General features: G+C 46.5%; 1 protein-coding gene and 1 long non-coding RNA gene across 4 annotated transcripts in view; one reads left to right on the top strand and one right to left on the bottom strand.

Moving 5' to 3' along the window:
* Positions 1 to 24,322, bottom strand: part of Rhpn2 (rhophilin Rho GTPase binding protein 2) — a 49,675-nt gene extending 25,353 nt beyond the window's left edge. Inside the window, exons 1-2 of one of the 3 annotated variants that reach the window (XM_063253385.1) lie at positions 24,122 to 24,322; positions 11,719 to 11,834 (exon numbers count right to left, since the gene is read on the bottom strand). In XM_063253385.1, the coding sequence (XP_063109455.1) occupies positions 11,719 to 11,747 (29 nt within the window). In that variant the 5' untranslated portion in view covers positions 11,748 to 11,834; positions 24,122 to 24,322. Of the gene's footprint in view, positions 1 to 11,718; positions 11,835 to 15,444; positions 15,467 to 23,563; positions 23,695 to 24,121 lie in introns of those variants that run through there. The other 2 variants (XM_003466623.5, XM_063253384.1) reach the window with 2 other exon arrangements.
* LOC134476932 (uncharacterized) lies at positions 23,710 to 26,498 on the top strand. The gene is made up of 2 exons (XR_010048775.1): positions 23,710 to 23,941; positions 24,080 to 26,498. It is a non-coding gene; the product is annotated as an uncharacterized LOC134476932 (long non-coding RNA).
* The last annotated feature ends 778 nt before the right edge of the window (positions 26,499 to 27,276 follow it).

The following is a 27,276-nucleotide window of genomic DNA, read 5'->3' as shown; positions in this document are numbered from 1 at the left end:
GCCACCTGCAGAGGAGTCCCAGTCTGAGATGCACCTGCCCCACTGCAAGCCATGACTGCCGGGAAAGGGACCTGGGGAGGTAGCAGATGACACTGTGAGCTTACATACAGGAATCCTAAGATCTCTGCAACAAAATAACCTTGAAAAAAGACTGCTCCCAGTCACCCCCTAAAGGTCCATAAATGATTCCCTTCAAAGGACTCAGCTAAGCCTACAGGCTCAGTGGCACACTCCTGTAATTCCTGGGAGGCTGAGGTGGAAAGATCTCTTGGTCCCAAAAGTTCAAGAACAGCCTAGGCAACAAAGTGAATGCCAGGTGTGGCAGAATATTCCTGTAATCCCAGGTCAGAAAGCCGAGGCAGGACAATCATGGTGAGTTTGAGGCCAGCTTAAGCTCTATAGTGAAACTCTGTCTCAAAAAATTAACTCTGAACTGCATAATGAGACCCTATCTAGAAAAAACAAAAAAAAAATTAAACAAACAAACAAAAAAAGAAACTATTGTTTCAATGGAGATGGGGGGGATTCTCCATAAACAAGGAGTAAAAGAATTTACAAAACCTCACAAAAGGCATCTACAAAAACAGACAGCTAACCGTACTTCCTGGTGAAAGGCTGTTTTCCCTTTCTGAACAGGCAGCCAGGTCTGCTCTTACCACTTCTTGTCATTGTTGCTGTTTTTGTGGTCTAGGGACTGAACCCAGAGCCTTCATATTGAGCTACACACACACACACACACACACAACACACACACACACAACACACACACCCTTTTTTTTTTCTTTTGAGACATGGTGTCACTTAGTTGCCCAGGCTGAATTCCAACTTGCAATCCACCCGCTTGAGCCCTCCACAATGCTGAGACTCCAGGTATGTGCCACCACCTATGGTTCTGCTTTGGTCACCTCTAATCAATACTATATCGGGATCCAAATAAAGAAATGAAAGGCACCCAAATTGTAAAGGAAGAAATAAACCGTCTTTACTCATAAATGGCTTTATCTTTTCTTTTTGTGGTGTTGGGGAGGGTGGTTTGGCATTTTATTAGTACACTGGCAGTACATAATGAATACATTCCTTGTGGGAGTTATACAGTATGTAGAAAACCCCAAGGCACCCACAAAACAAACATTAGAACCAACAAATTTAACAAAGTCATGGTACAATCAGTATACAAAACTTGGAGCTCAGGACATGGTTCAGTGGTAAAACCATGGCCTTGAGTATGATCTCTAGCACCAAAAAAGAAAAGGGGGTAAAAATACATATAAATCACTGCCAGCTGGGTTGAGTGGCACATGCCTATAATCTCAGGACTCTAGGAGGCTGAGGCAGGAGGATTCAAAGTTTCAGCCCACCTTGGTAAATTTGGTGAGATCCTGTCTCAAAACAAAACAAAACAAAAGGCTGGCAATGTGAGTGTTAAGGCCCTGGGTTCACATTACTATAATCAAACAAAAAATTCGATTTCTATATATTAGCACTGAACAATCTTAAACTGAAATTGAGAAACTATTTCATTCACAAAAGCATCAAAAAGAGTAAAACACTCAGGAGAAAATTTAACAACAGTACAACAAGATTTGTACCTTGAAAACAGTGCTCAAACATTAAATGGAGAGTTACTATAAATGTAAGTATTAGAAGACTCATTATGACCAAAATGTTAAGTCTCAGCCAGGCATGGTGGCACATTAGTGCTGTAATCCCAGCACTAAGAAACTGAGGAAGGAGGATCACCATGAGTTCAAAGGCGGTGTAACTATACAGTGAGTTGAAGGGCAGCCTGAACTGCATAGTGAGACCCTGTCTCAAAAAAATAAGACCAAACACAAAAACAAGTCCCCAGTTGTTTTACTGATCCAATACAATCTCAATCAAAATCCCATAAACTTTGTAGTAGAAATTGACAAACAAATCCTAAAATTTACATGAAGATGCAAACAACCTAGAATAGCCAGATTATTTTGAAAAAGACCACCAAATTTGGAGGACTTCTTATATTTCATTTTAAAACTTACTACAAAGCTACACTAATCAAAATACAATGGAGCACACACTGGAAGACAGTCCAAAAACAAATCTTTACATTTATGGTCAACCAAATGTGACAAATGAAAAATAAAGTTCAACAAAGATCAACCTCAGCTCACTGATTCAGCAGGACTCTCAGGACTCTGAGATTCATCAGACTAAAGGACAGAAACAAGCCAAGTATAGCAACTCAGGTCTATAATTGCAGCACTTGGGAAAGCTGAGGCAGGAGGGTCTCAAATTCAAGCCCAGTCAGTCTGGACAATTTATTGACTTAATGAGACCCTATCTCAAAAGAGAAAAACAATTTTATAAAAAAGCATTATGAAGGAATGTAGTTCAAGGTGAAGTCGCTGAGTTCAAGCTCCAGTATTGAAGGGGGAGGAAAGGGAAAGAGCATAAAGAAAGGAAAGGAAAGGATACAATACGAACAAAGTCAGCAAAGGGACAGAACCAACAGGCTCATGGGATGAGGTATGAAGACGGCCAGGCACAGGTTTCTAAGAGTCCTTTCCCAGGGAAGTCACACAGAATGTGCATAATCCCCCCAACAATAAGTTATAAATATATATATATATGCAATGTCACCTACAAAAAAAGCTCCTTAGACACAGCACCCAGAACTTGTACTAGGGGCTAATCAGAGAAGCACCTCTACTTAGCAAAATTCAAAAATTCCAGGTTCCAGAAGGAAATCAGGCCGCTCAGCATAAACCACATCATTTATAGAAGCAGCTTAGGTACAGTGAGCTCACTTGCCAGTCTGGGAAAGAGGAAACCCTACTAAAATCTAAATTTCCAGATGCCAGCTATGAGCCAACCTTGCAAACAGGTCTTTCTAAGGATAGCAGCCTCAGGCTTGCTGTGTGAATTCTTTTCTGCACGAAGGACAAAAAAATTAACCTTAATCTAACTCTCATACCACACACACATCAAAATGGTTAGAATATAACTTAAGAGCTACACCTCTAAAACTTCTAGGAGAAAATACAGGTCAGGCATGGTGGCACATGCCTATGATCCTATCAGTGGGTAGGAGGAAGATCATGAGTTCAAGGCTAATGTGTGTTACACAGTGAGTTCAAAGCCAGCCTGAGCTGCAAGGTGAGATCTTGTCCCCAAAAAACCAAACAAGTAAGCAAAAAACACAACAACAACCAAAAAGAAAATATAGGAGAGAATCTTCATGATCTTAAATCGGGCAACAAATTCTTAGTTATACACCAAAAGCACAACCCGTAAGAGAAGAAACTGATAACTTGGTCACTATCAAATTTTAAAACTTCTGCACTTCAGAAGATATCACAAGAAAATGGAGGGCTGGGCCGGAAATTTAACTCAGCAGCACAGTGCCTACCTGGCAAGCACAGGTCCTGAGTTTGAGTCGTGGTGCCAAAAAAAAGAGAAAGAAAGAAAAGGAAAGGAAAGAAGAAAACGAGGGAATGGACATGTGGCTGAGTGGTAAAATGTGGGTTCAGCCTTTGTGAACACCCGGCTTCAACCCATAACACAGAAGGAAGGCAGGCAGGCAGGCAAACGGGCACAGACTGAGGAAAAACAGCTGCAAATTATGTATCTAATCATTTGCATGCAGAAAATATAAGGAACTCTGTTAATTAAATAAGCAGACCATTCAGTTTTTAATCAGCAAAAGATCTGACAGACATTTTACCAAACATACACAAAGGACTAAAAAAGCACATGAAAACAATACTCAGTATTAGTCAGCAGAGAAATTCAAATTAAAATCATAATGTGATGCCAATACATAATTCGACCGCCACTAGATTGGCTAAATGATACTAACGTGTTAATGAGGACATTGGAGAAACCGGAACTGCTGGGTGGAAACAGAAGGGCCACTTTAGAAAACAGTTTCCTGCTTCTAAACAGTTTTCTGTTTATCATTTCTACAAATGTTAAACTTACAATATAACCTAGAAGTTCCACTCCAAGAAATCTATATAAAGATCGGGCATGTAGCTCAGCGAGCTCAGTGCCTGCCTGGCAAAGCACAAGGTCCCAAGTTCAATTCCCATTACCAAAAAAATAAAAATAAGAAATCTACACAAGAGACATAAAATATGTGTACCTAAAGACATGTATACGCATGTTCACAGTAGCCAATGTAGAAACAAAGCAAATATCTGTTAACTAATAAATGCATGACACTCACATGGTATACTCACAGGATAACAGTGTTCAACAACATAGAGCAACAAACTCTACCCAAGTTTTCAAGCAAAGGCTTTGACAGCAACTTAAAGATTTTATAGATGTCCTTCATTGCACAGGTGAGAAATCACAACAAAAATGAGTAACAAGCAGGCACTGAGCCAGATCCATGCCCAACACATGCCCATGAAACACCCCTCTCACAGGGTGCTGGACGGTTGAGGACACTAGAACTCAGCCAGCAGGTCCAGCCATCTGGAGACTGTCTGACCATGCTTCCTCCTCAGCTAGGAAAACCCAGCCAGCTGTCACCTGCTGGCTCAGCTCCTACAATTTTGCCTTTCTCCAGACAGCCAAGCACTGACTTTCTTCCTCTACCATCTGCCTGTCCACTAGGACTTTCCTTCACCTCATCCTCTGGCTGCCCAGAAAGCTTTCACACCTGCGTGTTTGGACTTCCTCAGCCAGGCAGTGAGCTATCAGATACCCGGCTTGGTGAATATCACTGTCTTGGAGATTTCTTCCAGGGTGGCTTGATTACCAGTAAGAAATAACATTTTACATCACAAAGCAGTGCACATGAGGCAGGCAAGCACAACCCTGAAACAAAGCCTTTTGCTTGAAAGCAAAAGGCGTTATGCACTCTAACACAGTCTATTCTACAACACCTTCTTTTAAAAAATGATGTGTGCAACTCATCAATTTTTAGATTCTCCAACACCTACAGGGTTTCCAACAATTTGGTTCATTCTCATTCCAACTTGTGAAGTAAGCAGACTGCCCAGCTCAGGAGCTCATTCCACTGCAGAGACCAGTCCCAGGTCTCAGGGGAAGGAGATGATGCCTGGACTTCTGATTAATCGGCTACAAATCAAGGGGTTCCTACAACCCCCTCCTTCAGGTGTGGTAATTCAGGAGAATGACTAAGAACTCAGGAAAACTGGCTAACTTGAAACAGCCAAATCAAAGACAAGGTATGGCAGGGAGGCATGGAAAGCCACTTCTCAGGGTGGCTACCCTCACTGCCTGGAGGCTGCCCACACCCCATCATTTAGTGGTTTTATGAAGACCTCACTGCCTAGACCTGCCTAAATCACTGACCTCAATCTCCAGGCCCTTTCCCATCTCTGGAAGTAGGAGTGGGAGGGAGAGCTAAGAGCTGCAATCCTCTTATCAAGGCTTAGTCTTTCTGGGGATCAGGCCCCACCAAGAAGTCTCCCACTAGGAGTCATCTCATTAGCATACAAAAGATACTCTTATCACTCAAGAGATTCCAAGGGTTTTAGGAGCTTGGTGCCAGGAACCCAGAGGACCAGGGTTTTAGGAGCTCAGAAAACAGGAACACAGGTAAAAAGGGAACAAAGACCAAATAGTTATTATTTTATTATACCACAGTAACCCTCTGAATTGATTTCATTGCAAACCACAGAACACAGCCTGCAGCTTGTAAAATCCATGCTAAACAGGTGTTATTGAGACAATGACTGATTTACTAGCAAGGATTGCCCACAAGAGTCAGGAAAGAAAAATTTCTCTCAGTCCTGGGAAGAGTTTCACTTCTTAGCAATTTGTTTCCTTTTGGCTACTGAGCATCTAATGTGGTCCAAATCACACTCCCTTCTTCACACTACCTGCCAGGAAGCTTCAGAGACAAACTGTGGCTCCCACCTAATACGATTTTTGTGCTGTATATCAGCTTTGCCTCCTGCTAAACTTGCCCCTGTATCTTCATTTTTATTTTAATCCTATGTTTTGCCTATACTGTATAAATATGCGTCAGATAACTTTGGAAGGAGGCAGGATAAATAATGATAATTCCAGGAGGACAAGCCTTCTATTTCTTCATATTTCTCCTCTTCGCTAACACAGTCTTTTTTTCTACCATGGGGGCTCAACCCACTCAGTCTGATTGGCTCTTGGCAATAGAGCGGGTACAAAATAAATGTGTAAACTGGGCGTGGTGGCACACACCTGTTACCCAGCATTCTGGGATGACAAGGCAGCAAAATGGAAAATTCAAACCTGACCTGGACAACATAGTAAATCAGAAGTAATAAAAAAAGCCTGGGGATAACAACCTAGTGTATAACCTGGGTTTAATCCTCTGTACTATAAAAAAAAATAATAAACATAGAAATGAAGACCTTAAGACTCTCATCTAAATATTCAGAAAACAACCACATAGTAGCAACTTTTGATCTCTCCACTTTTACATATTAATTTGCTAAGTATCCTCTCCCTGTCTTGACAACTTAAGATCTGCAGCCAATTAATGAGCTGCCTTTTGGATGTGGCCCTCTCTGTGTGAGGCACTCTGAAAAAGACTGATAGCCAGAAGAGAAGTCATGATTTCCATGATGCTGGCTTTTAGATGCAAAGTTTATTCAGAAGTCAACCCAAGGGTCTGAGCAGTTTCTGGCATGTGTGAGGAAGTGTTACTGATTCACTGACGGAAGGCTGTTTCTTGAATAAGATGCAGCAGTTTCAGATGGTAAGTGCGCCAGCTACCTTTGGACTCATGGATAAAAATAGAACAAGCTGGCCCAAATCAGGGATTAAGGCCAGAGCCTTGGTGTGGTCAATGCCAATGCTCTGTACCCAGGCTGCCTTGCTGTATGGAAACAAATGGCTCTCATGAGTCTTTTCTGAGGAACATGGCAATTTAAAAACGCTTTTGCTTGGGAAATACACACTGAGGCTGCTGTGGTCTAGTACTAATGTTACAGCCAAAAGAGAACATAGGGGTTGCAGCCCTTTCCTGCCCAGAAAGGGCCCCATGGCTCCATGGCCTCCTTCTGGCTTGAGCCCTCCAGGGAAGGCCCATTTCCCTGGATTTCTCCTGAAGGGTAGCACATACTGTAAGAATGAAGAGTGAGAAAGTGTTCTGCTTCCTCTCTGTGAATGATAAAGCCACGTGTCAACAAGGAAAGACAGGCCACAGTCAACTATTTCCTGTTACTACTGATGATATCCACACACTCCCTCAACTTGGAGCCTCTGAGACCCTTGTCACCATACCAAACCCCTGTGTGACAAGGGCTTCTCTGCCCCAAGTCCTACATTTCTTTAAGGTGCCCATACTGTGTCTTAAGGATTCATGTGAATTTTGGATTCTGGCCCATGTGCCCCTATTTGTTTTAGTGTAAATTTTCCCCCCACTCAAGTCTTTAACAAAATTGTCTCTTGAGAACAGGTACCACACTGATCGGGTGGCTTGTGCCTGCTTCAGAGACCTTCCTGGAGCCACTCAGCTGATTCTTAGGGAGATGTCTCCACTTTGTTCTTCCAGGAACTGCTCTGAATCCTGCTCTGCAAGGAATCTGGGAGACTGGCAGAAGACCATCCCATCCCCTGGTATGGCCACCTAGGTGAGGCAGCACAGGAACTAGGCTGGCAGGACAGCAGTCAGCTGGCGCCAGCCCCGAGGGCCAAGGAGGACTCGCACACTCCACTGTAGATAGGTACTGGCCCCTCAGATCTGCCAACATGAGCCATCCGTGCTTCAAGTTACGCTCCTTACAGCCAGTACCAAACTGGCCTAGAATTTTATGACCCTCCAGTCAGGAGATCACACACTGGACTGGAAACCTGTGTGACTTGTTCACTTGTCTCTCGGGGTGCTGCTTTCTGCCCCACCCCCATAAACTGGTTGTCAGTATTTAAAAATTCAATAATCAGAAGAGCAAAAAAAAAAAATCTTCAACTTCTGGAGATAAGAAAAAAAATCAGGTCTGGCAAGTCAGACCTGGCCCCACAAGGGGCAAATTAGAGTTGTCTCTCCAGAGAGGGGCCTCCTGGGCACTTCACCCCAGTACCCACCCATCCCAGCCCCATTCACTCACTTCCACAGGCACCTAAGCCCACAGGCTCTCCTGATCTAGTTTCACAACTACCAGGGTAAGAGCACACGTGAAGCCCAGAGCGAATAAGCGATCTAAATCTCACAAAGACCATCATTTCAGTTTGAGAAAAACACCATATTTTTACCTCAGCTTCTCTCAAGGGTGGTAAAGAAATAGAAAAAAAAAAGAGCATCATCTTTACTGACCCTGAAAAAGCACCTTTAAAATATTTGTTACTGCCAGGCATTGTGGCACATACCTGTAACTCCAGCACTTGGGAGGCTGAGGGAGGGAGACCACTGTGAGTTCAAGGCCAGCCTGAGCTACACAGTGAGATTCTGTCTCAAAAAAAACTTTTTTTTTTTGCTACCTTCCTAATAAAACTCCACGGAGCTCAGACTGCGCTGCTGTGCACCAGAGAGAGAAGATTTTGATGGCTACAGTGTTCCCTTGTTCCCTTACTGTGCAGGTAAGGATGCAACCATAAGTTCTGTATCTCTGCATTTCCTGAACATTCCCTGGCTCCCATTCCAACTGCTCTACCTCCATGTGGGGTCTGCAGTGGGACGGCTGGGATCCAGGAGAAATGGGCCAAAGAATGACCAAAATGACCCTTTCCCCATAGCAACAGCCACGTAATCATAATTAGTTGCCCAGGGACATGGCAGGCCCAGAGCTGGTCCTGGCTAAACGCCCTGTTTGTTTTCTGGAAACCGTTGGTTAAGTCAGATTAATAAATACCTTCAGGGTTTCCTGACAACATTCTCCAGAGGAGTGCCCTGCACTGCTAGGTCACTGCCAGAATCATTAACAATCCCTCCCCACCCCCTCTCCTGCCCACTGCATGACTGCTAACTTGACAATGAGCCTGAGCCAGGCTTGGGCCTTGGAGGCTGTTTGTTGGCTGATGTCACTAACAGAACAAACAGCACTGCCCCAGTTCCAGCCTGAAAAACTCAGTTCCCTGTTCAACGAGGCCTCCCCGAAGACCCCGTGTCTGAGGCTGCACCACCCCCTGTCACTCTAGGTCAACAGTGGTGGTGAACCTGAGGCATGCATGGTATTTTTTAAGTTAAAAGATGTTAAGGTATTTTTCTAAACAAAAACCTGGGCATTCAGGTTTAATTGCACTTTGCAATAAAGAAGTGGGTTGGGGGCTGTACTTTGGGCATTCATCTCTAAAAGGCTCACTATCACTACCCTAGGTCAACCTCTCTCACATTTCTATTTCGTCATACCACAGAACTTATCACTTCTTGATGTGATCTGGTTCATTTACTCATTTATGAAAAAGTCTCCTTCCAGACTGAAGGTGTAGCTCAGTGGTACAGCACTTGCCTGCCATGCACAACGCCCGGGGATCAATCCCTAGCCCTGCAAAACGGTCTCCCCTCAGTGAGAGACAAAGCATGGTGTGAGCCCAACCCCATCTGCGCTGTACACAGCCTTCTCTCCTGTACCTCCTGTCTGCCACTTAAGGGTGCTCAATGGATCCATGAAACCAGCAAAGCAGCACAGCCCACTCCCAAAGAGGCCATGGCACAAGGCTGCCCCTTCGGATGTAAAGCTGGCCTGTCAAACTGTCAAAGTGTCAGCCAGAGTCCAAAACCACAAGATACAGCAGCCTTTCAAGCTCGGGGCTGACAGTGCCAAAATCAGGGAGCCTTTCCTGAATTGCATAGACCTCCTGAGATCAGCTGTGTTATGGGAAACTGACAGTTTCCAAGTCCAGACTTTTCTTCAAACAGAGACACTGTAAGGCATCTTGAAAATTGAAACATTACAGTATCTTCCCAGCCCCTCCAGTAATAACCTCTCCTGCATCCAGTTACAAAAGGAGCTGGAGAGGAGGTTCAGAGAGCTTCCGGCCACCCGGGAGTAACAGACCCAACACAGGCACAACGGTTATTTCTGGTCAAGAAGGCAGGTGCCAGGGAGTTGCTTCTAATATTCTTGTGGACCCCAGTGGTACTGCATAATAAAAATGAGTGCAAGGAATTCACACAGTTGTTAAAAGCACATTCAAGCAACGAAGAGAGTAACACAAAAAGGGAGAATCACTTCCACCCTCATTCCAGTCTTGTTCTAACTGCTGTTTCTTTGTCCTTCGTGCGTATGTCCAAGTCCTTTTACACACACACACAGAGACAGCATGCTGCCCTGCTTTTTTCTTCTTTTCTCACTGTCTTTCTCTTTACTTCTCCCTCTTCTCTCTTTCTCTCTCCCTGAATTGAACCTAGGCCTTGCACATGGCTAGGCAAGTGCTGTACCACTGAGCTACATCCCCAACCCTTCCCCATTTAATATCTCATGGATCCTTCACACCAATTTAAAAATGAATTTATCCCATGATCAAAGTCAGAACCCTCCTCTTGTTCTGCTGAGTGCTCAGGACCCAGTGCAAGGCACCCCTGGGGCTGGGAGCTCTTTTATATTTAGTTGATACGTTTGCGATTCCCCACAGCCTCTCACGGGGTCTTTGTGCTTCCCAAGGGGTCCAGTGCTGAAGCCAACCCAATTATCCAACCCTGTGCTCCCACTGGATATGCCCCTCCCCTCCCCTGAGGACACGCCAAGCAAACCATCGCTTCCAGGGAGTAGAATGAGCCCTTCCTGGCCAAGTTTTGGGTTCCAGGCTGCTCAAACACTCTCCCTGAGGCACTGAGGAGTCTATCTCACTTACCCAGGAACCAGGTACAACACCCTCCTTGACTATCTGTTGTAAAAGGTGGCAAGAGTGACAAGGACTAACCCTGGAACTCTGAAAAAGGAAACTGGCACAAAAAGACACTGGCACATGTCTTTTGTTGAATTTAAGGGCATGTGGAAGGCTGATAGCTACCTAGGTATAGGAAGGGTTTGATGAGTTCTGTGCTTGATAAGTAACTATGTTACCACCTAAGTATAACAATGTGTGCCTCAAGCACACATGCTGTATTGTGTCCCTCTCAGCAGGTAACTCTTTTTGTTTTAAGGCTGTTCTCCAACTCAAGGAATCTTCCAGCTCAGTCTCACGAGTAGCTAGGACTATGGTTCATGTGGCTCTAAGTGGTTGATTAATACCTCTTTCATGATGGCTCGCCTCACACTGTAACTCTAGCAATTGGGAGGCTGGCGCAGGAGGACTATTTTAAATTTGAGGCCAGTCTGACTACCTAAGTGACTTCAAAGTCAGCCTGCAGTACAAAGTTTCAAACAAAAACAAAGACAATGAATACCCTTTTCAGTAGAAAGATGGACATAAACAATAAAAATGTCCTTGTCACTCCTTCCTGGACTCTTCTCCCTTATACATTCAACACACCTTTACCAAGTAGTAATTTTACCCCGGCACTGTGCTAGGCAGTGGAGAAACTGTCAAGTCCCACAGGAAGCAGGGAAGACAAACACCAAGGAAATGCTTAATTGGACTTCCACAGGAGCCAGGGCATTCAACTGAAGCCAAGTGCCCCTGTCCATGCCTCTCCCCTCACACACAGTTGGGGTGGGCCAAATGTCTCTTTACCATAACCACACTCTAAGCAAGAAAGGACCCAGCCCAGGAGGCAGCAATGAGAAGAAAGCTGAAGCTGAAAGCACAGGGCAGGTTCAGAAGCACAGGGAAGGCTGCACAGGCCCCAGGGGCGCTGGCCTTCCCAGGCGAGGCGGGGAACCCAAAGACACCTACCTCAGAAGGTTTTCTGCTCCTGTCCTCATTCGCACGGCCTTCAGGATCTGCTGATTCAAAGCAGCCCTTTGATTCTGTAGTTTGCTCCGGCCAGTCTGTGCAAGGGGATTACATCCCTAGAGAAAAATAAGAGATGCTCCTTTAGAGGTGAACCACTCTAAACATGACGCCAATTACCGCACTGATGTTTAACAAAAAGATAATCTCTTCTGAAAATAAAAGTAAATGTCAATAGAGAAAATGGATACAATGTTGAAAACTATAAAGAAAATAAGCCATTCATAATAACACAACTCCAAAACAGCCCCTGTGAGGTGGTCTTCTTCCTTCCAGTCTATAATTAAGTGCATGTTGTTATTCTCCAGTCCTTGGCTGTGTTAGGAGTCCCCACGACCACCAGGATGTTGATCTGTTAGAAAGTTTCACAGAGTGTGGTGCATAGTGGTACTCGTGACTACGATTCATCATGGTGGCTCCATAAGGATGCACACATAGCTGGACCATAAGGAAGTACAGAAGCTAGAGGAACTGAATGTAGGCTTGCTTCACAGTCTCCCACCGGTGCTGGGTCACCAGCAGCACCCTCTTTCCCAGGACTAAAAATCCAGCAACGCTAGGTGGGCATGGTGGCATATATCTGTGAGGGGCAAAAAGGCAACAGGATTTAAGTTTGAGCCCAGCCTGGCCAACTCAGCAACCTACGAAGACCCTGAATCAAAACAAAAACAAAAACTATCCCAGTACTCAGGAAACTGAGACAAGATTACAATGAGTTGAAGGCCAGCCTGGGCTATTTAGTGAGTTCAAGACTAACCTGAACTACATAGTAAGACCCTGTCTCAAAAACACAAAAAGACATAAAAGAAGGGCTGGGAATATTGCCCGACACCAAGGCTCTAGGTATAATCTCCAGTATCAATCAATCAATCAAAAATAAATAAATAAAATTGTATGGGACCAAGGAAATACTTCAGTGGCATAGCACCTGCCTGGGGTGAGTTTGATCCCCTTAACAAAAAGAAAAAAAGTTATGAAATGTAACAACTCATATTCAATGTCTCTGCTCATATTAGCTTACTAACAGAATACCCAGCAGAACTTGCAATGGGAGCTGATCCCATAAGCACACTCTGCCTAGCAAGTACCAAAGCTCCAGACTCCCAGAAGGACAGCAGGCCTTCATCACAAACCACAGTTCATACCACCAGTCTAGGCACAGTGGACCACTGTTACCAGCTAGGGAATTGTGGGAAGACTCCAGTTTCCCAGATGGCAGCTGGGGACAAACTTGCAAGCAGGTCTTACTAAGAAGAGCAGCCTCTGGCCTGTGTGCAAGCCCTTTTCTGCACAATGGCACAGATAGCTTACCACGTTTTGTCACTTAGTACCCCATCCTGAGATTCTTCTCTATCACAAAGTGCCCCTCAGCTGGGGTTCTGGGGAGAAAAGGCAGGAGGACTGCAAGGCTGAGCTCAGCCTGGCCAACTTAGTGACTTAGAAAGACCCTGCCTCAAAATAAACAATAAAAAAAAAAGTGATTCAATGCAAAAAGGCCTGAATTCAACCCCTAGTACTACCATAAAAAATAAATAAAATGTTCCTCAAACACAAATTTTTTGTTTTGTATGTGTAGTACTGTGCACTGAATTTGGGCCTTACATGGGCTACACAAGTGTTCTATTACCTGAGCAACAACCCTAGTCCCAGGTCTTTTTCTATTATAGCTATCCGTAGGGGGGAGGGGTACTGCTCATTGGAATTCTGAACTGCATTTCCCTGATGATTAATGACGCTGAACATCTTTTCATTGGTGTAAGCTGGAGGTATAGCTCAATAGTGGAACACTTACCAAGCATGTATTTGATGCCCAGCACCATTTTTTAAAAGTTCCTCTGCTTGTTCCAAGGCTATGGCTTAGGATCCACACCCTAAGCTGTCACAGGTAAGAATTCCTGCCCTACATTGGCATTGGTCTTTGTTGAATCTGATAGCTTATGTGGTAAAACTCTTTTCATGGGCTTACTGACTTCTGCTATAGATTTTCCCTGGAGAAAATCTGATTCTTTGCTCATTTTTAAACTGGATCATCTATTTATTAAGGTAAAAAGCATGATTTTTAATGAATGCAAAAGCAAGCATCCCATTCTCTCAATTTGCATGCTTTATTATTAGTGAGAGTAAACACTTTTCCATGAAGTACTGATCCCTTGGATTTCTCCTTAAGTGAATTATCTCCCCATGTTCTCAGCCTAGTGCAGTATTTCTTGGGGTATTTGGATTACAACATTTCATACTATAAAATTTAAGATAAGAAAAAAAAAGTTTCACTTACACCCAATGGCCTTCTCCCCACCCAGACAGGCAGAAGCCCTGGAAGCTGCCTTAGGACCACATTCCTGGCTGAGGCTTATCTGCAGGGCTTCGGCTACGGCTACTCCCTGGGAGTGGCCTGCTGTACACACCTAGCCTCCCCTCCCCAGGCCTGCACCACACTCATGGCCTAGACCGCAGGGACGAGAGCAGGTTATTGGTGGTCCACTCTTCTCAGCAGTTTCTGTATCAGTGGCCTCTGGACTAGCAGGCCAGACGTGAGTTACAGTTCTCCTTCTACAGACTTCCCATTCTCACCCCCTCTCCCAGCAGTCCCATTATCTGTCCCCTATACAGTCCACACCTAGTTTTCCCTGTCTCACATGGACACTTTTCCCCCAAATTCAAACAGACTGTAGGGATGCTCAGAATCTGAGCTAAAATGGATCCTGAAGTTAGGACTGTGGGGTTTTTTTGTTTTGTTTTTATTTTTTCCCTGGTACTAGAGATTGAACCCAGGGCCTTCTCATTGAGCTATATTCTCAGCTCTTTTTTATCTTTTAATTTTGGAAAGGAGGTCTCCCTAAATCACTCCCAGGCTGGACTCCAACCTATGATCTTGCCTCAGCCTCCCAGAGCGCGGAGATTACAGGCCTGCGCCAAGCCTGGCTAAACCATTAAACAACACATGGTTTAAACTTAAAATCTTTTTTCAGATACAATGTCTTTAATGTTAATTTAATACTAAAGAGCTACAATAACTACTGGTCTCTTCCCTTTCCTCTTCTGCGAATTACTATGAAGTGCTGCCTGATTGGACTCAGTTACCTGGCTCACCAGTGCTGTGTTTTACTTTATCAATAAGCCTTAACAATTAATCCCTTTATGTACATTCCCAGAGAATTCAGATAAGCAGCCATTCCAGCACAGGAATAAGAACTTTTTCCTGCTTCAAGACTTTAACCAACTTTTGGAATTTTTATGTTTGAACCAGCCCACAGTTGTGGGGTCAAGTTCCTAGATGAGACCTAAGAATTCATAGGTTAGATCTGACTGAGTAATTGGACCCAAAACTACATTACTTCTTAGTGACAGGTAGGAATCCTGCGCCCTGCTGGGAACGGCAGAAACCCCCACTGGGCACCCAGGAAATTTCCTTGAGAGGTAAATCTGTTCAACACCACCAGAAAGCCCCCTGGATTCACCAGGGGCTGTTGAGGGTGGCGGTCCCCCTCCCACAGTCCTCAGCCACACATTTCTCCTCCCCGGCTTTGTCTCCACTGCAAGGTTCTCAGACCAATGGCAGAGACGCATTCCTCACAGGGCATAGAATTGCTCAAAAATGGCAAACATTTGTGCCAGGGAGCAGGGAAGTAACTGTCACACAAACCTGGTCTGAGAACCAGGGCCACTCACCAAGCTGTCCTGGCCTCACAGGTCACTCCCAACAAGGTCTTGCAATGAAGTGAATCTTTCTTTGCATCCAGTCTATTTGGTTTCCTGGCAGGATCAGGTTTGGGCATTTTGGTTCGTCTCGAAATCTGTAAGGATGGTCTGACAGCTTGCACCCAAGAAAAGCCAAGTACTGAGGGAACTGTCCACACCACTGTGAGCTTGGTGGGCCTCTCCTGGGAGTCAGAACCAATGTGGGTCCAGATGCAGTATCCAGGACCTCACAGTCTGGGGCATGGAGGTTAAGGGAGCTACCAGACTCCTTCCCCAGACTCGGGTGGTCTGTGAGGCCGGCACAGTATGAGCAATGTGTGAGGATGCTAAGAAGCTTGCTTCCAATCCCCAGGGGCACAGTCACGTGCTTCCTGCCTGAGGACCACCTAGCATCATTCCTCATCCTCTGGGGAACAGTAATCCAAGTACATTCTCCCACCTCATGGTCCATGCCAACCAGAGGTGGTACATTCTTGTTCAACTGCTAAAACAGCCATGAAGTCGTGCATGGTGTTGCACACACCTTTAATGCCAGCACAGGGGAGGCTGAGGCAGGAACGTTGCCACAAGTTCAATTTCCAGTCCAGCTGGGTAAAGAATGGCCCCACTCAATGCAGTGCTTGGCACCTGCCTCCTTCTCTTCTACCTCAGTATCCAGGGGACCCTTCCTCCTCATAGACAAAAATAAAGCCAACAGCTATCTTTCCAGTAAATTCTGGGCAAACTGAAAGCTTAGGATCTAGATGTCAGAAGTAAAACTGACTGCAAGCTGGAAGGACAGGACTGAGGTAGCACCTGGTGAGAAACCCTCACTCAGGCCACAGGAAGACAAGTGAGTTTAGCTGCTTCTTCAGCGTATTTTCTTTACTTTTCTCTTTCCTTCCCAATTACACAATCCCTTACTCAATCACCAAACTCTGGAAAAATAAAGTTGTTTGTGGAAAAACAGAATTGTTCGTGAATTCAGCAGAGCTGTCAACCAGAAAGCACGGAAATAGCATGCCATACCCTGCAATACACACATACATCTAATTTAGCTTTCACCACACTGGAGATTCAGGGAAACTTGGATGGAGAGAAGCTAGCTCTTATATGTCAAAAAAATAAAAAATAAAAACACGAATAGGTACATCTAAATAGCCCTCCTGCCCTCCCTAGGTCTCTGCCAGGCACAGGAGTAGTGGTGGAGACCAAGCTGCCTCCTTCCAGCACCCCAGTCCCTTCCCATAGAAGCAGGATGGGCATGACGTAAATTAATACTTAGCCATAACCTCCAGTCCTTAAATTGCCCAGGCTGGGCTCAAACTTCTGATCTTGCTGCCTCAGCCTCCACAGAGATTAGACATGTGCCTCCACACCTGGCTTCCTATTATACCTGAAATCACCAAATGTCCATGAATAAAATATTTCCGAACCCAGTCAATCACTTGCTTATTTTTTTTTTATCGATACCGGGGATCAAACTCACGACTTATGCCGCTGAGCTAAATCCCCAGCCCCCAATCACTTGCTTATTATACCTGACAGGGTAGAGGTGGTAATTGAGCGTTCTTATCTAGAAGGTATCTGAGTATGTGCTGAAACTGAGGGCTGATATTTGTACTGAATCTTGAATTTGTATAGTCCTGTGACTACTATCCATTTACGACAATTTAAATTACTTTTGCCAGGTGTGGTGGGACACACCAGTACTTGGGAGGCAAATTCAAGGCCAGCCTGAACTACATAGTGACACCCTATCGCAAAGAATAAACCTTACGTTTCATTTATAATGTACACAATACTGGAGAAAAATAAACTATGTGAAGTTGTTTTGGTCACCCACCCTTTCTCTTCTTCCACACAAATTGAGACCTAGGAATTTCCAAAGGCTTTCCTAAGCAGCTTTCCCAAGCAGGCTGGTCTCATGCCTAGAATCCCAGCACTCTGGGAGGGTTAGGCAGGAAGATCCCAAATTTGAGACCAGCCGGGGCAATTAAGAAATTTAGCTCCCATGAGAATGTTCTGGGTTTAATGCTCAGTATTCCAAAAATTTAAAAAGCTTATGGCCACAATGAACACTCTGGGGGCCTCAGTGGAAGACCAGAGAGATTCACATCATTCACCACCGTCTCTCTGTCCCAGGTGCCAAGAGAGACCTCACTCCTGCCAGCCTGGTCCTCCAGCTGAGCTGCACCTGCAGTTCCACTGTGCTGAGGCCACCTCCAATGCAGCCTTTGTGTCACGAGACTCTAGGAGCTGAGCCAAAGGAGGAAGTGTTGATCAGGCTGAAGTCGATGCTAGCAACATCAGGTGGTGTTTTGGCAACTGTTCAAACAGCCCCAGGAAACAAGGGACATTTAGGGTTCCAGTTCATCACACTGACTCTTCTCTGAGTCACTATGAAAATTCTGTTCTGCTGGAAGACTTCCTTGGCCAGAACCCCACAGAGTGAGGCATGCTGTGGACACCCTGGGGACTGCTGGGACAGCGGTGCAGCTAGGTTCCTCACCAAGGCTATGGTCAGCCTGAGTGCAGCCTGGTCTCTTGGACCTGGCTTAGACCACAGTGGGATACTTAGGGAGGGCGAGGAGCAGAATCTCCAATCTCCACCCCTCCTTTTTTCCCTCCCTCTCTGCCTGGGAAAAGACTGCAGCTCCTACAGTATGGGTGCAAACAGCAACAGACAGTATCAGCTCACCAGGAAAGTGAGAGCTCACACACACACATACCATGCTTGTGGACCTGACCCATCAGAAGGCTTCACACAGGTGCACACTCATACATGAGACACACAAGTGTCTAACATAAAATTAGACCCCTTCTAAGATGAATGACATAGAGGAAGGAACTAGGAGATTATGTGTTTCAAAAAACCAGAATTCTCCTCCTTCCTTCTCCACTGGAGCTCCAAGAAGCCCAGTGTAAACATAGGCCATAAACCAGGACACAATGAGCCTTGGGGCCCTGTCCAGCCAGCAGGTTTCTGTGAACAAGAAAAACTTCTCTTACAGCTCTTGAGTAAAAACAATGGAGCTAAATTCATTTCGGGGCATTTGTGTTCCCTAAGGATGCACAGGCAGAAGGAACAAGTGACAATGCCATACTCTGTACTCTCCTTCCATTAGCGCTCAGATCTTTCAGGCAGGGCCTTTCAGCCGTCCTGGGGAGAGGCTTTCTCTGCCCTGTCCTGACCCCAGCTGGTTTTCTCCTGGCCAAGAACAGGTTTTCCTGGGCCTAAAGGACTGGGGCCCCAGAGAAGGGATCGGCTATTATGATGCAGCCTCCTGGAAACCTACATTACTCTGCGCTAAACTACAGAACACATTTTCTTCTAAGTCTTTCAGTAGGGAGAGTATAAAAATGGGGAGGGATACATTTCTATTGCTCATTCTTTTAAAAGAATTTATAGCAACCTGAAAGAAATACACTGTTGAAGCCAGGTGTGGGGGCACATGCCTGTAATCCCTGCACTGGGTAGGCTGAGGCAGAAGGATCACTGTGAGTTCGAGGACAGCCTGTACTACACAGTGAGTTAGGGTCAGCCTGAACTACACAGCAAGGCCTTACCCCCAAAAAATTAAATTAAAATGAATTCTAAAAAATACTGTTGAGACTGAAGCAGGTGGCAAGTTCAAGCCCAGCCTGAATGATTTAGTAAGACCTTCTCTCAAAATTTTAAAAAGACCTACGGATGCAAGTCAGTGCAAAGGCTCTAGGTTGAATGGGGGAAAGGGATGACTATTTAAAGCCTTATAGGGGCTGGGGATTTAGCTCAGGGGCATAAGCACCTGCCTTGTAAGCAGGCAGTCGTGAGTTTGATCCCTGGTACCGACAAAAAAGGAAAAAGACAAAGCCTTATAAATTTAGTGAGAAAAAAAAATCATTGAAAAAAAATTCTAAAGATCAATGAGAAGCTACAGAAAGATGAAACTATGATATAATACACCAAACAGTTTTCTTTTTACTTTTTTCTTTTCTTGGGGGGGAGGGGAGACAGAGTCTCACTATATACTTCAGGTTGGCCTTGAACTCACTATGTAGCCCAAACTGGCCTTGAACTCAGAGATCTTCCTGTCTCAGGCTCCCGTATGTGGCACTGCACTTAGACAGTTTCTTTTTTTTTAAATTCAGAGATCTCCCAAATTGTCCATGACCAAGAAGACAGGGCTTGTCCATGCTTGACCTGGGGCTAACTGGTGTCCTCTATCTTCTGTGCAATCAAATTCTTTGCCACCCCACAAAACTCTGATTTAAAAGAGATACCTGCCTTCCCCTTCACTGATTATTTTGCTCATTTAGGGTTCAGGTCTGGTCACCAAGAGGGACTTTTCAGCAATTAGGTTTCATTTATATGCAAGCCAGACAAACACAGCAGAAGCTCTGAAAATGGCCCTAAAGCCACCCTACTTGCTCTATGATCTCAAGCAAGGAAGCATCTTTCCAAGCATGGCCCAAGTTGTCACCACAAAGCACCAGCCCCCAGCCCAGCTCAGCTCCCCATGAGGCTTCCCATGAAGGACAGGTTACAGGGACTAGGGGTATATAGCTCAGGGGCAGAGCACTTGCCTAGCATGCTCAAGAGCCTGGGTTCAATGCTCAGCACTCAAAAAAGTAAAAAGCCAATGTGTCCCAGCATGTGATAAGACCAGCACAGAGCTGTGTCACTCTATAATGCTTTGTGAATGAATAGAACAGAATGGCATTTTAAAGAAAACAAGAAAGGGAGGAAAAAAACCTGACTTTCAGCAGCAGCTTCTAATCACCTCCCAGCTGGTTCTTCCTCAATCTCTAAGAATCCACCCACCTTCTTCACTTTTAGCTTTAAAAAGTTTCTAGGGCCCTGAGGTAGAGAAAGAGCTTGTACAGCATGCACAAGACCATATTTGAATTCCAGCTGTCAAAAACAGACTCCAGAGTTTCTTATTCCCCTGTGGGGCTGGGGATGTAGCTCAGCAGCAGAGTGTGCTTGGCGTGTGTGAGGCCCTTGGTTCCATCCCCAGCACCACACAAATAAGGACAATAAATAATATATAATAAGCTTACCTCGCCCCTTCTCTATCCCAGCTCTCTCCAGCAACCACCTTCTCTGCCCTTCTCCCTAGTCCCTGCCACAGTGACTCTTATCCCCAGTGCTCAACCCCTGCTTTTCTAACAGCTCCCTCAAGGACTAAATCCAAAACTCTCCCAGGCTTTTCTTTTGTCAACCTCACCTTCCACTAAAGAGACCTCTCAGCTTTCTTCACACCACTCTCCGGGCTCGCCTCTCTCCGTGCTACCTATCCCCCAGAGGACCTGTTAGTCTCTTCAGTTCCAGATCCCTTCACTTGACACCCCTGCTCATCCTCACACTGGTGCTCTCCATGGCTGCATTTCCAGCAAGAAGCTCTCACAGTTACCAGGTCCATGGTCCACTGGGATCACCACTTGCATATCCCACAGGCAACCTCGAATCAGCCTGGCCTTCCACACCAGCCTCCTGGTTCACCACATCTCAGTAACGTGTGACCTGTATCAGACGCTCTGAATTCCTCCTGGCAGTGCCCGCCCCACCGTATCCTACCCCACTAGTCATTCCCATCCTTGCAGGCCCTGCCTGTGCCCGGGCTCCCAGCCTTCCAACCTGCACACTGGGATCCCTACCTTCAGGCTGGCCCCTAGTCTGACTTAGGGTACAAGCTGGTGAGAAGGACAGGTGGTCCCACTGTATTGACAAAGCACTTTAAACTGGCAAGCATCGTTAGCATATATAAAGTAGGAAGGACAAAGATAATGGGCATTACCTGAAGCTAGATCTCCCCAACTTCACCTCGCCAGGCTCCACCATTCCCTCTCTACCATCCCGACCCTCTGACACCTCCACTGGTAAAAAGGTCTTTCTCTGATAAATATCTCACAGATCTTTGACTGCTTTAAACGCTTCCTTAAAATGTGCTGCTTCCTTAGGATGAATGACCCTGAAGTAGTCCCCACTTACACCTCCACACTCCCAGGAGGCTCCTCACCAGCATTCACAATTCCCTTGCTTTTGCCCAAGCTGTTCCCTCTGCCCGAAGTGCTCATCCTTCCCTTCTTCACCTGAGTAACACCCATCTGTCACTCAGTGAGCACTTGTTTTAAATCAAATTGGCTAAGATCACAAATCAGGAAAGATTCAAATGTCAACACCTTTTCTTTTCTCCACACAAAGAACACTCTTTGGACTGGTATGACTTAACTCAGCTATAGCACAATGATCACCACAAGCATCGTTTTCCAAACAGATGCTTCTAATTGTACAGCAGTGATTCATCTTATTTTGCACTCACCCACCACCAGAGAAACACCTAAAAAACACCCAACCATGTGTCCTTTCGTGGCTTCTTTATAATCCACTGCTCCCCATCACTACTAGATCCTCCCCTGGGACTCAAAAAGTAGCCCCACATGAAAAACTGTTCTGGAAAGTTTGGGACAATCATTCCCAAAGGTATTGCTCTATCCTTCCTCATCCACCCTCTGCCAATTCCCCTAGGTGCTGCCAGAGGCCCATAAAGCCATCTGTTCATAGGACAAACAATCTGGATAGGAAACTCAAATCCCCAGACTTGTCAGAGGCCATCAAGCAATTCTGTGGGGTTGGTAGTCAGACCCTGGGGCCCTAGTACCGACATCTAGGGATTCCCAGGCCAAACCTCTTCCATTCTATGGCCTGTGATCCTCTGTCCCAAACGCCACGCATAATTAGAAGTTATAATCCTGTAATTCCATGATGACATCGTTGCACTTAAATATACTTCAAAACAGCTTTTTAAACTTAACTTTCCTTTTTTTTTTCTTTTAAAGCCAAAAACAACTTTAAAAAGTAGCCTTCCCGTTCATCTTCGAATTCTCAGATTCCACTCCGGTCCTACATTTAATGCCCCTCACCAAAGAGCAAAAACCTAAACTGGTCAGTGTCATATAGGAGGAGAAAGATGTCAAGATCACTTAGGAACTGGATGGCTAAGCTTGGGAACAATCAAGAAGTGACTGTCCAGTAGGAAACAGTTTCACTTCCCTATTTATAATTAGGCACTGGGCCTTGGATCCTATCTGCTATAAAAATACCAACCACATCTCTCAACCCACCTAGTCATCATTGGCCAAAGGCTATTTTTAAACTCACCAGGACCTGCAAGGAGGAAGTTGTGGAGGGCGTCACCGTGACTCCTGGCTAGAAAGCATCTTTGCTGGCCCTGCCACCTGTGAGCTTCCCAACACCCCAGCTGACCCTGGTTGAAGACTGCTTGGTGGTGTAATGGAGGTGGGGGGGGGGTCGGTACTGGGCATCGAACGCAAGATCTTTCCACTAAACTGTATCCTCAGCCTCCCTCCTTTTTTGAAACTGGGTCTTGCTAAATCGCTAAATTGCCTAGGCTGTGCTCGAACCTGAGATCCTCCTGCTTCAGCCTTTCAGAATGCTGGGATTACCAGCGTGTGCCACCACTGTGGGCTCCGGCGTCACTGTGGAGGGACTGAGCTGCTCGACCATCAATTACAGAACCGACCGCAGCGGGGTGGGCCGAGCCTGGAGCTCACACTCGGCCGCCTAGTCTCTCAGACAACCAGATAAATCCGCTTCAACCTAAAGTGGGAAGGGGCGAGGCCTCTGCATTCAGGCCCACCAGGGCGACCCTGAACGAGGGGGCGGCGCCCGAGGTCTCTTTCCACAGCTACTGCCTCTGCCCTAAGAAGTCAAACAAACGGACCCTGAAAACAACATTCTGGAGGGAAAAGAAGACAGCCAGCCTGCCTCGAGTGATCTCGAGGGCACAAGCTGGGTTCGGGGCACACGGCGTCGCGAGGGCGCTGGCGCTGCCCGCCCAGGAACCCCCGGCACGCCGCGGACCCCGCCTCCGGGCTCGCACCTGCACGCGGGCGGCCCGGTGCCACCTGCTCCGCGCACCCGGACGCCGCCGCCTCCCGCCCAGCTCCCCCCACCCCAATGCCTCCTCCGGCTGCTCCTCCGACTCCGCCCGGCCGACCAGCGCGCGCCCTCCCCCTCCGGCCGCGCCGACCCGGCCGTGCGCACCGCAGCCCCCTCCTCAGCCCGGGCTGGGGCGGCGGTCCCGGGCCCGAAGCCGCCCACCTTCCGAAAGTAGTCTTCGCCCTCCTTCTCCAGCGGCCGGCCGGCCGCGGGCAGCAGCGCGTCGGTCATGCTAGCGGCAAAGGCGCGCAAGACGGACTGAGGCGCAGGGGCCCCGAGGGCCCGAAACGGCGCCAGACGCCGCCCAGGCCCCGCCCCGGCCCGCCCCCGGCCCGCCCCGGCCCGCGGGTCCGCCGGGGAGCCCCGCAGACCCTGCCCTTCGCTGCCAGAGGCCCGCCCCCGAGCCCCGCCTCCAGTCTTCAGAGACCCGGGGCCGACCCCAAGCCGGAGCCGGGCAGCCCCGAAACGTGGGGCCCTGGGCGCGCCGCTAGCGCCCTCAGCTTTGGGCCTCAGCGGTGGCGACGTTGCTAGCTCAACCCCGTAAGTGCCACGGTGGCGCAGGGAACCGCGCGGGGGGCGCGGGCTAGGGACTCGCCCCTCTCTCTGGCTCCACCGACCCTGCAAAGAGCTTCCCGCAAGAGGGGACCCCTGTGCCACCCTGTGCCATCCCCGCTGCAGAGACTGGGCTGGTCCGCTGGAGGAGGCTGGGAGAAGAGCCACCTGTGGAAGGAACCTCGGGAGAGGTTTTGTGTCGGAGAGACTCGCGGGTGCCCTTGGCGACGTGTCTTAAGCGCCTCTCCAAGTCTCAGTTTTCTCAGCTGCAACGTAGGGCTCGCCTATTTCACCAGCTGGTCGAGGGCATTAGAACAAAGGTGCGTGGTAAAGCTCCTAGTTGAGGCGGAGGGATGGTCTTAGTTGAAGAGAAAAGGGGGGATTTCTGGGGCTGGAGCTGCACCAGTCACACGCGTGCGCACTGGCTGTGGACAGACCCTGGGCCCTGCTGCCCTGCTGGGAGCCTGGGCAGACGCCGGGAAAGCCCAGTCCTGCCACCTGCCTGCCGTTACTACCTTCCCCGCCCCCAATCAGGGACAGGTTTGCGCAGCCGCTACTGCCTTTCGCGGTCGAGGTAGATGTGGCAGGTAAGACACAATCTACATTCAAAGCTATCTAAGCCTTGTCTCTGTACTTTCTTTTTAAAGTGTTCCAGGTGCCTGAGACAGTTTTTAAATAAACAGCGACAACTACCTTGTTAAATACATATATAGGTACATACATAGAAGTTTGGTACACACTTGTAATCCTAGCACTTGGGAGGGTGAGGCAAGAGGATCCCTGGGAGTTGGAAGCAAGTTTGAACTACTCTTTGAGTTCAAGACCAACATGAGCTACATAGAGAGACCTTGTCTCAAAAACTAAAATAAAGTTGAAAATCCACCTTTTACCTGCTGAACCTGTGAAATTTCAAAAGAAAGTTTTCACGCTGTGTGATGCCAATTGCCTGTAATCCCAGCACTTAGGAGGCTGAAGCTGGAGTATGTCAGAGGATTTGAGGCCAGCCTGGAATGCACAGTAAGTCAAGATGCCACAGGAGGAAGAGGAGGAGGAGGAGAATAAGAACAAGAAGAGAGGGGAGGAAGAAAGAAGAAATAAAAAGAAAAAACAAGTGTGTCTTCAGAAAAGACTGTTTAATTCTAAAAAAGAAACTGAAGAGTCCTAACCAGCTCGGTGATAAGACAGGTGTACTTCCAAACAAGCTAGGCTTGATGGCACAAGCCTGTAATTCCAACACTAGAGAGCCTAAATCTTTAGGGATTTGGACTTGGAGGCTAACCCGCTGAATAGGGAGTTCAAAACCAACCTGGAGCTGAGTATGGTGGTGCACACCTGTAATCCCAGCACTCAGGAAGCTGAGTCAGGAGGATTGCCTCCAGTTCAAGGCCACCCTGGGCTATATAGTAGTAAGTTCAACACCAGCCTGAACTATGTAGCAGAACTCTGTCTAGGCAAAAACAAAAAAACCAGCTGGACTACATAGCAAGACCCTGTCTCAAAACAAAATAAAGCCCACTTCTCTTCTGTCTTACCATCAGAAGCAAACATCCAACAAATTTCAACATGCATTGCTCTCCCTGTACTTAATCCACTGCCCCAGAAATGTCCTAGCCCAGGCTGGAAGTTAAAAATAGTCACTTGGGCTCAGCCCTGAGGTGGTGGCTCATTTTATGACAAGTGTAATACTAATAAACTTGTCAATAAGAGAACCCAAACTGTGGCCAGGAAGTTTATGAATATTGTGCTGTATTCTCAAGACCCTCCTGCAAATGAAAGTGGCAACCGCGGTCACCTGTCCAGTGAGGACCCTTGGTCTCAGAGGAGTGACCAAGGGTACACACCCCCTTAGTTCAGGCTGCTAACACCAGCCCCACCCTTTCCCCTTCAAGTCGTTCCACTTCCTTCTATCATCTCCAAGCCTAAAATACCTTTGCAGTTTGTCACATGTACATGTCACTTGTACTATTGCTGATTTAACAGGCTTCTTTAAAATTACTCACCTTGCAGGGAGTAGTGTCACACGCCTGTGATCCCAGCACTTTGGGAGGCTGAAGTAGGCGGACCGTCCAGAGTCTGAGTCCAGTCTGGATTGCATAGTGAGTTTAAGGCCAGCCTGAACTACACGGTGGGATCCTGTCTGAAGAAACAAAACAAACAAACCATATAGGAAAATAAATAATTCACTTTATTTTAACAAATTTTATTTGAAAAGTCAACTATGACATAATCATAAGTGAAAAGACAGTGGTACTTTGCCCTGTGGGGAAAGACACATAAAAGTAAATACAGTGAAGAGCAAAGTCCATTATATAATCTAGCCTGACATCATTGCTTCTTCCGGCTGCTGCTGCTTTTGTTCAAAAGGAAGAGTAAGAAAAGAAAGGTTGTTGTTAAAGACACTGTAGGGGCTGATGCAGGTAGAAATGATCTAGTATGTTATGTGCATATATGCGTCTGTCAGAAGACCCATTAATCTGCATGACTAATATGTACTCATCAAAATAAAGTTTGAAGGGCTGGGTATTTAGCTCAGCAGCATAAGCGCCTGCTTTGCAAGTGTGCAGTCATGAGTTCCATCCCCGGTACCAATTAAAAAAAAAAAGATTTGAAATGACAGGTGTGGTGGTGCACACCTGTAATTCCAGTATTCAGAAGGCTGAGGCAGGAGGATTGCCACAAGTTTGAGACCAGCATGGGCTACATAGTGAGTTCGAGGCCAGCATGAGCTATATAGCAAGATCCTGTCTCAAAAACAAACAAATGATGCTACCCCCTATGCTTGGCTTCTCCTGCACATGGCCATTTCCCTCTCCAGATGAGGGGACTCTTACCAAAGACTAGACAGAGGGCATTCCCCAACACTTGGATTTCAGCCTTTGGAACTGTGAGCTAAATAACCCTCTTTTCTTTATAAAATACCCAAGTATAAAATACTTCAAGCAACAAGAAACAGACTAAACCAATAATCCTTAAGTGAATATAATTCATCGCAGATTATGGATCAAATTTTGCAATTTGTATAAGAAAAAATCTTAGAAATAAACACTTATGATGCCTTTGAGTAACATCAACTAGAGGACCACATCGAGCTCAGTAAGCACTGGATCACCTCATGGCCTTGGTTCTTACAGCCTGGCATGGGGGTGACACTTGTAATTCCAATGCTCTGGGAGGGTGAGGCAAGACAAACACAAGGTTAGGCGTAACCTGGGCAACTTAGGGATTTAATGAGACTCAACTCAAAATTAAAAATACAGAAAGAGCTGGATGTCAACTGTGGTAGAACACACCTGTAATCCTAGCTTGGGAAGCTGAGGCAGGAG

Source organism: Cavia porcellus, unplaced genomic scaffold (genome assembly GCF_034190915.1).
Source record: "Cavia porcellus strain 051 isolate PalLab524CR breed Dunkin Hartley unplaced genomic scaffold, mCavPor4.1 scaffold_7, whole genome shotgun sequence".
Lineage (NCBI taxonomy): Eukaryota > Metazoa > Chordata > Mammalia > Rodentia > Caviidae > Cavia > Cavia porcellus.
This window is presented reverse-complemented; position numbering and strand designations above follow the sequence as displayed.